Below are 10,112 nucleotides of genomic sequence, written 5' to 3' on the forward strand. Positions count from 1 at the left end.
AGTCGATGTGTAAGCGACCGACTCGGCGAGTCGGCCAAGGAGACTCGGCGAGTTGGGTCTGAACGAGGAAAAACCCTAAATCCGGGACTTGGAGCCTATTTAAGCGTCTCAATCTCCTTCCTAGGGTCCCTTTACTGCCTCTTTACCCCAGAACACCAAACCCTAGCCGCCATATCCGGTTTTGAGCTAGATCTTGCCTTGAAGAGTGCACTAAAGATTGGAGGAGGAAGAAAGACCTTGGAGGTGCAAGAAGGGATTGTAGATCTGGGATTGAGGAGTCATTTCAGACCAATTGGAGGTAATAAGCTGTTGCTTGGACTCCCTTTGCATCTAGATCTATTCTTATGTGTGAGTTTTGGTCATTATTGGTATGATATGTAACCAATTCGAGTTGGAGGTTCAGATCTGAGGTTGCGACCTCAGATCCATGTTGGTTTTGGTCTTGAATCCCCAAAAGTATCAGCCCTTGGTATGTTGAAGGAGTATGTTTGCCATAAACCCTAGTTTAGTGTGTTTTGAGCCTAGATCTCTTAATCTACACGTAAAGTTTGCCACTTTACGTGGGGGATAGGCCCTAGAAGTATGGATCTATGAGTTGGAAGCTCTGTTTGGCTCGAAAAGCAACTGCATGAATTGAGGACTGGATAGACTCGGCGAGTCCTTCGAGTGGACTCGATGAGTAGCTTGAAGATGAGGAGGAACTCGACGAGTAGGATGAACAGCTCGTCGAGTCGGTTGAAGTTAGGCATGGACTCGGCGAGTAGCTTGAAGATGAGGAGGAACTCGACGAGTAGGATGAACAGCTCGTCGAGTCGGTTGAAGTTAGCCATGGACTCGGCGAGTTGGACAAACAACTCGACGAGTTGGTTGAAGATTGTCTAGGACTCGGCGAGTCTGTTCTTGGACTCGGCGATTCAGATCGCGAAACCCTAAACCCTTCGAGTTGAGACTCGAATCAGTGAGTCGGGTGGTGACTCAGCGAGTTGGACAGGACAGGTCTTGGAACTAGTTGGACTCAGCGAGTCATAGACTGACTCGGCGAGTCGAGTCGCGGATAAGAAAGACCCTGAGCGTATGAACTCGGCGAGTCAGTAGGTAGACTCGGCGAGTAGGGTTGACCTGGAAGGTTGACGTTGACCAGGATTTTGACCTTGACCAGAGTTGACCTAGTGACCTTTGGAGGTGAGTTGGACTAAGTGTTTTATTGGCTTTTGAAGCTCGAAGAGTTAGTGGAGCAGCAGTTTGGAGTCAGAGGTCAAGTAGCAGTCAAGAGGATTAGCAGCATCAGTTCAGCAGTCTCAGGTGAGTTTCCTTCCAGTAGGAACGGGTCTAAGGCCACAATGCCGACCCGTTTAGCTAGAAGTAGTTTTCGGATGTTGATATGATCCAGTAGTTAGTATGTTTGATGCCTTCGTGGCTCAGACAGGATTTATATGTTATGTGTTCCGGGCTACGGCCCGATGTAGTATGCAATATATGTGAGTTTATGCCAGTTGATATGTTATGATATGCTGTGGTCGGTTAGCTTCGGACTTCGGTCCGATGGAGGGGGCAAGGCCCCAATCAGTTAGCTTCGGACTTCGGTCCGATGTCAGCTTCGGACTTCGGCTCGATGTAGGGGGCAAGGCCCCAGTCAGTTAGCTTCGGACTTCGGTCCGATGTCAGCTTCGGACTTCGGTTCGATGTAGGGGCAAGGCCCCAGTCAGTTAGCTTCGGACTTCGGTCCGATGGAGGGGACAAGGTCCCAGACAGTTAGCTTCGGACTCCGGTCCGATGGAGGGGGCAAGGCCCCAGTCAGTTAGCTTCGGACTTCGGTCCGATGTCAGCTTCGGACTTCGGTTCGATGTAGGGGGCAAGGCCCTAGTCAGTTAGCTTCGGACTTCGGTCCGATGTCAGCTTCGGACTTCGGTTCGATGTAGGGGGCAAGGCCCTAGTCAGTTAGCTTCGGACTTCGGTCCGATGTCAGCTTCGGACTTCGGTTCGATGTAGGGGGCAAGGCCCCAGTATGTGCTTTATATGTTTTTGTGTGGTATGTGGTAGATTGGGGGAGCTCACTATGCTTCGTGCTTACGGTTTTCAGTTTTGGTTTCAGGTACTCGGTTTTCAGAAGAGGAGCTCGGGAAGATTGCAGAGCACACACCATAGTCAGTTAGCCTGGGAATGTTTGACTCTGATAATGATGTTATGTTTTGAATTTAATACTCGAAAGTTATGTTTGACTTATGATACGTTTTATAAATCCAGTTTTAGTAATGTTTTAAAAGAAATTTTTAGTCGTGATTTTCGGGTCGTTACACTCACCCACACACACACACCCACAAACACACACACATACATACCCACCAACGCAACCCCAAGGCCCACACACACAAACACACTCACACACACCCCCACAAACACACACCCACACACACACAAACCCACACCTACCCCCACCAACGCAACCCCAAGGCCCACACACACAAACACACTCACACACACCCCCACAAACACACACCCACACACACACAAACCCACACCTACCCCCACCCACCCAACACCACCACAACAATCACCGACCTACCATCACCACTAACCCGTCACTAGCACTACCACCACCGCCGCCGCCGACCCGCTACCGTCACCGCCCCTACACATACCCTACCACTGCTACCGTTTTCTAAAAATGAAACCGATAGAAAAATACACATCTAAACGCGTTTTCTAAATTTTTCAATGAAAAATGAAAATGGAAAACGAAAATCGAAAAGGGAAAACAAAAAACAGAAAATGAAAATTGTTTTTCCGTAACTAAACGCAACCTTAGCTATTGAAAAAAACTGAATCGTTAACCCTTCTGAATTTCATCAGCAAGATAAGCTTTGGTGGGTAAACCAACCCGATTAAAAAAATTAGCTCTTTAAAACTTTGGATACACTTCGTGATCCCATGGATTCGTTGGTGGAGCATTGTTCATAGTTGCAGATATCTTCTTTTCCAGAACCCATAATTCAACAAAAGGGATAAAAGGGCAAAATTGTGTTTTGCAAGTGATATACATATTTTGATTTTTTGAAGTTATGATGTACTTTGTGTTGTCATGTTCTTTTTTTGTTTGTATTTTGCAGGTGATATACATATTTTGATTTTTTGCTTCCACATATACCCTTATAAGAATAATTACCAGTGGCTCTCCAAGAATCCCATGTAAAAATTCCAACGCAATAGAAAAAAATCCATAAAAACTGAAGAAATTGATATACCTTAATCAAATTGAAAAACTGCAAAATCAATTTCTATAGTGAACTTCAATTTTTATGTTTCTTGACTGAAGACCACCCACCTGTTGTTCTCTTTGTAGCAGTTGAATTATGAAAGGGGTCTGCATAAACTTTTGTAAGTTCATCACATTTGAAGACGACTTTTAACCACGTGCTCTTTTCTGTTTTTTTTTTCTAATTTAAAAATAAATTACAAAAGTTTTTCTTTTTTGTAGTGGTTTTGGTCATGTTCCAAAGTAAAATGGATGCATTACCCTTTTCTGGTTTTTTATTTTATTTTAAATCAAAGGGTAATATTGTCAATTGCTTAAAAACATGAACAAAAACATCACAAATATTTCAAATAATTACCCTTTTCTGTTTTGTTATAAGTAAAAGGTTAATATAGTCATTTTGCGTAAAACATGAACAAAAACATCACATATATATATATATATATATATATATATATATATATATATATATATATATATATATATATATATATCAAATAATGACCAAATTAAAAAAAAAATACTATTAACTTAAGTTCAACTTATATAATGATCCTGTAACATTTTCTATCTTAAGGTTTTTTAGTTTTCAGATTTACATTGCTTCTTTTGCTTTTAGGCATATTAAGGTTTTTTAGTTTTCACATTTACATTGCTTTTTTTTTATTATTATAGTAATTGAAAAGCATGTGATTTTTGGGTGGCAAGTCTTCAACAGAGTTATCAGAACCTATGCTACAAAGCTTTTTGATGAAGTTGCATTGCATATTAATATCATACAATTGCATACAAATAGCACTACACAAACCCCTCCATGCCTCCATGCCATAATCTGCACTAAAACCTAGTTCTTTGTGTGTCCCTATTGGGCATCCAATTACTAAGCAAAAAAGTAGGTTGCTATTAATCAAATTAAGAAAATTTAGTTACCATCAAGATTCAGCTAATTTTCTTCAACTTTCTTTCACCTGTTAAAGTAACAGTTTCATTCTAGATTTCCAAAAACTGAAATGGAATTTTGAGTTTCAGGTTGTAGAACAAAGGGCAGATTAACAACGGTTGGTGCAGCCTACCCAATTCTACACTTCTTTTTTGAATATTATTTAAATGTGTTTCGCATCTTTTGCTTATTATCTACGAACATATTTAATATTTACCCCCCGCCCCACCCAGACCCATGCGAAGCATGGGATACTTTTCTAGTTAGTTATTATGTAACAAAAAAATTAATACTTTTAAATAAAATATTTATGTTTATACCTTATATTTATATTATGTTTATATTATTGATGTAAATTAAATAATATTGATGTTTATTTAATATATGTAAATTAATTTTTATATAATGAATTGAATATTTTGAAATTTTCATTTGTTCAAAACTGAATTTCTAAATATATGCCCTTCTTAAACATCAAAATATCATATTTACCCAACTTAATTTCTAAATATCATATTCACCCTTCATAAAATTTCTAAATATCATATTTACCCTTCATAAAATTTCAAAATATCATATATGTCCTTTTTAAACATCAAAATATCATATATATACCCTTCTCAAATATCAAAATATCATATATGCACTTGTTAAACATCAAAATATCAGTGGTAATATCTAAAATATCCTTCATCTACAACATAATAATAATCAACAACAACAAAAACTAAACAGTCAAAAATATATATTCCATAGAAAGAGTTGAAGATGAATCTTTTTGTATGTGAAGAAGCCGACATTTCAACAATTTAGAAGTTCACATTCCATTATCATAGACGTAAGGATAATATGATTAAATTCCTTAATTATTATAATAATTCTAAGGTATAAAAAATGATTATAAATCATTAATAACATTATAAAAAAGGATTTGGGCAAATATGATATTTTGAAGGTTTATGAAGTGTAAATATGATATTGAGAAATTAAGTTGGGCAAATATGATATTTTGAAGTTTAAGAGGGGTATATATGAAATTCTCCCAAAAAAAAATAACAAAACTAAAAATGTATCTGATATAGGGAAGAAGAATTTCAACATAATAGTAAATTTCTCCAATAAATAATCATCACCGTTAACCAACTATAAAATCTGTTTTAACAGTCACCACCACAAGGAATAGTAAAAACCTTTTAATACACTACAAAAATTGTTCGTATTACTATTATTAAAATTATAGATTTTTGTTAAATTTTGTTGGGATCTTCAAAACCAATTTCCCAGAATGAAACAGAGACTAAAAAAACACCTTTTAAAACTTTGCAACTATCACATTGCAAAACCAAATGGTTATTTATAGAAAAAAAAAAGCAATACAATACCCAGCAAAAAAAGAAAAAGTTTAGGGAATGAAACAGAGACTAGAAAATCACCTTTTATAACTTTGCAACTGTACCATGGCAAAATCAAATGGTTATTTATAGAAAAAAGCAATACAATAGCTGTTTTAGGGAAAATGACTTAGGAGGGTAACTACCTCTTATCCGTGTTCACATATTGACAACTTCTTCTTTTTTGTACATAATAAAGCAACTAACTTGTTTTAACTGTTTAAATTACATCAATATTACCAGCTAAAACAGGTAACTCAAAGGGAAAATGACTTAGGAGGGTAACTACCTCTTATCCGTGTTCACATATTGGCAACTTCTTATTTTTTGTACATAAAAAAGCAACTAACTTGTTTTAACTGTGTTACATCCCAAAAATAATGACCAAAAATTTCATTTTTAATTTAATACTAAAACCATAATTGTTAAACCATTAATTTAATACTTGGCATTGGGCCTCGCCAGACATCAGGCCCCGCCTGACATCGATCCCTGCTCAGTATACAGATCTGTCTCTCTTAGGCCCCACCTGTCTCCGGGCCCCGCCCGCTAAACACATACAATCATATAACATGCTAACATATAAAGAAACATACTTTACTGTATCCCTGTCCTAAGAAACATACTCTGCTAATAATGAGATATGGAACTTTGTCAGTACTCAGCTAGTTCCAGCCAAGTCTTCAGCAGTGCAAGGTGAGTCTCCTCACTGTGTGAATGGGTCTAAGGCCACAATGCTATCCCATGTAGTCTATGAGTAGGAAGACCCCGGGGTTAGCCCTAGGCATTGTATGCTAGTATGTTATTTCAGACCAAGGTCTGATGTCGGGCGGGTGCCCGAGGAATGTTTGCATGTTAGATTATACGTGTTGTTCATATGATACTTGTATGTGTCGGGTAGAGATGTGAGTGTGGGCGAGGTCCCGTATCTCATCACTAGCTGAGTACGGACGATGTTCCGTATCTCATTATTAGCAGAGTATGTTTCTTAGGACAGGGATACAGTAAAGTATGTTTATTTATGTGTTAGCATGTTATATGATTGTATGTGTTTAGCGGGCGGGGCCTGGAGACAGGCGGGGCCTAAGAGAGACAGATTTGTATACCAAGCAAGGCTCGATGTCGGGCGAGACCCAATGCCGGAGTATTAAATTAATGGTTTGACAATTATGGTTTTAGTATTAAATTAAAAACGAAATTTTTGATCATGATTTTTGGGATGTTACACGGTTAAAACAAGTTAGTTGTTTTCTTATGTACAAAAAATAAGAAGTTGGCAATATGTGAACACAGATAATAGATAGTTACCCTCCTAAGTCATTTTCCCTTTGAGGTACATGTTTTAGCCGGTAATATTGATGTAATTTAAACAGTTAAAACAAGTTAGTTGCTTTATTATGTACAAAAAAGAAGAAGTTGACAATATGTGAACACGAATAAGAGGTAGTTACCCTCCTAAGTCATTTTCCCGTTGTTTTATTGAAAGTATGTCTATTTTTGTCAATATATCTCTTATAAAAACTCAACCACTTGAGAACTTGAATCGGTCCCTTATAATGATTTTATAATCGTTTATTGCAAAATCAAATGGCTATTTATGTATAAAAAAAAAATCAAAATAATAACTATTTTATTGATTATTGAAAATATGGCTATTGTTTCCAACATCTCCTATAGAAAACATAATGATTTAAATCGGTCTGTTATCGTGTTGCTGGGCTTATGTTAGAACAGCAACAGCCCAATCAAAAGTGATACGAGGGCCATGGTCCATGGAGGTCAACTCTCAAGACCCAAGCTTTAACGTGATCGAGCACCGGCCTAAAATTTTTATTCGCAGGATCATCCTACTGATCAGATCAATCGGTCACACCTTGAAGATGAAGGTGATTCATATCCCTTGTTTGGAAGACAACTATTCTTACTTGTATGAACCTCGATTCTGATCATTTTTAAGTTCAGTTAGTTGATCATTTTTTATTTAGGTTTTCGTATTGACTCTACAATCTACCGTTACTGCGCTTTACCGTGTTTGTATTTTTGCAGGGTGATTGATGAGAACACGAAACAAGGAGCAGTTGTGGATCCAGTTGAGCCTGAGAAGATTATTAAAGTTGCTAAAGAAAATGGTGTTGAACTTAAGCTTGTCCTCACCACTCATCACCACTGGTTAGTTAACCTTTCATCGAAAACGCTATTGATAATTGATGATTTTTAGCGGGGAGTATACGTTCTGCTAGTTATTGAGGTCAATTAGGTTATTATAGTATGATTATGGGTGAATAAGGAGATAATACTGGTTGAGAGATTTCATAAACGGAAAATCCTCATCCAGGTGGCTGTTGCGAGTTTTCCTATTGACCATGCAATCCATGGTTTTTGGCCACTGGAGCTGCAGTACGTGTCTGTGACTATATAGATAAGCTTGAAGACTATCATCTGCTCAGAGGAAAACAGGTGGTAATGGCAAAACCCTAACCCTGCTGGGTGTTCAAAAGAATACTCAACCTGGATGGATTAATATATTATATTATGCATTTAAATCAAAGATTGGTTGCTAAGAGATACAATACATATAGAAAGAGGGAATAGATTACATTGATACTTATGGTCCATTGGCTAGGATCAGTTGTATACAAAATGATGAACCCTAATAGATATCTCAGATATGAAAGGATTATACATTCATCAAATGGATGTGAAAACAAGCTTTCTAAACAACAGATATTGTTTCTTATGATAAATTGGTGACAGGGATCATGCGGGTGGCAATGAGAAGATCAAAGAGTTGGTTCCAGGGATTAAGGTTTATGGAGGTTCTGTTGATAATGTAAAAGGGTGTACTGATAAGCTGGAAAATGGTGATAAGTTATCTCTTGGGGATTCTATAAATATACTCTCTCTCCACACACCATGGTATGTTTCTTTCCCATAAACGAACATTTATTATAGTTTAATAAAAGTTTTTAACTATTAGTTAAATCCCGTTCTTCTAATAGGAAATAAATAAATATTTTTAATGTGGTTTGTTGGTTTGTCAGCCACACAAAGGGACACATAAGCTACTATGTAACTGGGAAAGAAGAAGAGGACCCTGCTGTGTTTACAGGGGACACACTGGTGGGTGTATCTTGTAATTTCTTGATGTAAATATTTTGGGCTAAATGCTACTTTCATTTTTTTTTTTTTTGCTGATGATGTATTTTTTCTTTTTTGGTAGTTTGTTGCTGGTTGTGGCAAGTTTTTTGAGGGGACAGCAGAACAGATGCATGAGTCACTGTGTGTGACTTTGGCTTCTTTGCCAAAACCAACTAAAGTTTACTGTGGGCATGAGGTAAAATTAATTCAGTATATTGTTTTTGTATTTGTTAGATTGTAATAAAATTAATTAACAGTAGATGTCATTTTTTATACATGTCATGTCAATGTCAGTATACGGTGAAGAATCTGCAGTTTGCTCAAACAGTTGAACCAGACAATGAGAAGATATCAGAAAAGTTATCATGGGCTCAGAAGCAGAGGCAATCTGGGCTTCCAACTATTCCATCAACCATTGAACAGGAATTAGAAACTAATCCTTTCATGCGATCTGATCTACCTCAAATTCAGGTACTCTTGCTGTTTTTGACTTTTTTCCATATAGCTTGGGGCAAGAAAGGTCTTATTTTGACTTCCAATTATGATGCAGGAGAAAGTTGGATGCAAGTCCCCTGTTGAAGCAATGCGCGAGATAAGGCAACGAAAGGATAACTGGAGAGGGTAATTACCTAAATACCCTCTGTCGCATCTTTTTTGTGTGTGTACATTACTTAAATAATGTACGTGTCATAAGAGTGAATGTGTTGTTGTTGCTACTGAAACTTGGTTTGTGTTTGTCACATAACATAAATGTCCAATATGTCAAGAATGAAGAATCTTTCTGTTTTCAGCAAATCTTTGGATTTTTGTTTGCTACAATTTTGTCTAATCCCCCTGTGCTCAATAATCTAATAGGATTTGTGAACCCCGCCTTTAAGAGGATATCATCCTTCCCTTTTCGTGCTTTGGCCTTTGGTTGAACATGTACCAGAATATCTCATCTTACCTTGTTTGGAGAACACCAGTTTCATGTTTACAATCTATTGTTTTTCTTCAATTCACTCACACAGATTGAATATCGAATGAGTATGCCTAAAATAGGTATCCTCATTGCTTTAAAGTAGTAATATTACATTTTTAGATGATATTTTCGGCAATATGATTCGTAAGTGGAGCATTTCAATATCTTTGGGTAGCTGTTGTGCTACCTCAAATACAAGTTGAATAAACATTTACAATCAGTATTTAAATTGTAATCGTACTATTGACGTGCTGTAATAGATTGATTGTAAATGTGCTAATGTTATATTAAAGAGCTGTGTAATAAAACATTAAAGTTTCATACTTGATGTATATAATATCTATGTAAGATTTATTATCATAATATACATTATACAATATGATCATAACAGAAAGAAAACAAAGAAAAACAAACTAAAAGTGGGTATCT

At 36.9% G+C, this 10,112-nt stretch overlaps 1 protein-coding gene across 1 annotated transcript; it reads left to right on the plus strand.

Moving 5' to 3' along the window:
- Positions 1–7,355: 7,355 nt before the first annotated feature.
- LOC111892113 (hydroxyacylglutathione hydrolase cytoplasmic) lies at positions 7,356–9,517 on the plus strand. Its single transcript, XM_023888186.3, has 7 exons — positions 7,356–7,511; positions 7,631–7,753; positions 8,339–8,500; positions 8,626–8,704; positions 8,805–8,918; positions 9,017–9,193; positions 9,273–9,517. Exons 1-7 carry the CDS (start codon positions 7,357–7,359, stop codon positions 9,345–9,347), a joined length of 885 nt encoding a protein of 294 aa, XP_023743954.2. The 5' UTR covers position 7,356; the 3' UTR covers positions 9,348–9,517.
- The last annotated feature ends 595 nt before the right edge of the window (positions 9,518–10,112 follow it).

Source organism: Lactuca sativa, chromosome 2 (assembly GCF_002870075.4).
Source record: "Lactuca sativa cultivar Salinas chromosome 2, Lsat_Salinas_v11, whole genome shotgun sequence".
Lineage (NCBI taxonomy): Eukaryota > Viridiplantae > Streptophyta > Magnoliopsida > Asterales > Asteraceae > Lactuca > Lactuca sativa.

Bases quoted from the DNA above. Each gene is read 5' to 3' on its own strand.
- LOC111892113 (XM_023888186.3), top strand. From the start codon at position 7,357: ATGGAGGTCAACTCTCAAGACCCAAGCTTTAACGTGATCGAGCACCGG. The intron at 7,512-7,630 runs GTATGAACCTCG...GTATTTTTGCAG, and splicing joins GAAGACAACTATTCTTACTT to GGTGATTGATGAGAACACGA. The intron at 8,919-9,016 runs GTAAAATTAATT...TGTCAATGTCAG, and splicing joins AAGTTTACTGTGGGCATGAG to TATACGGTGAAGAATCTGCA.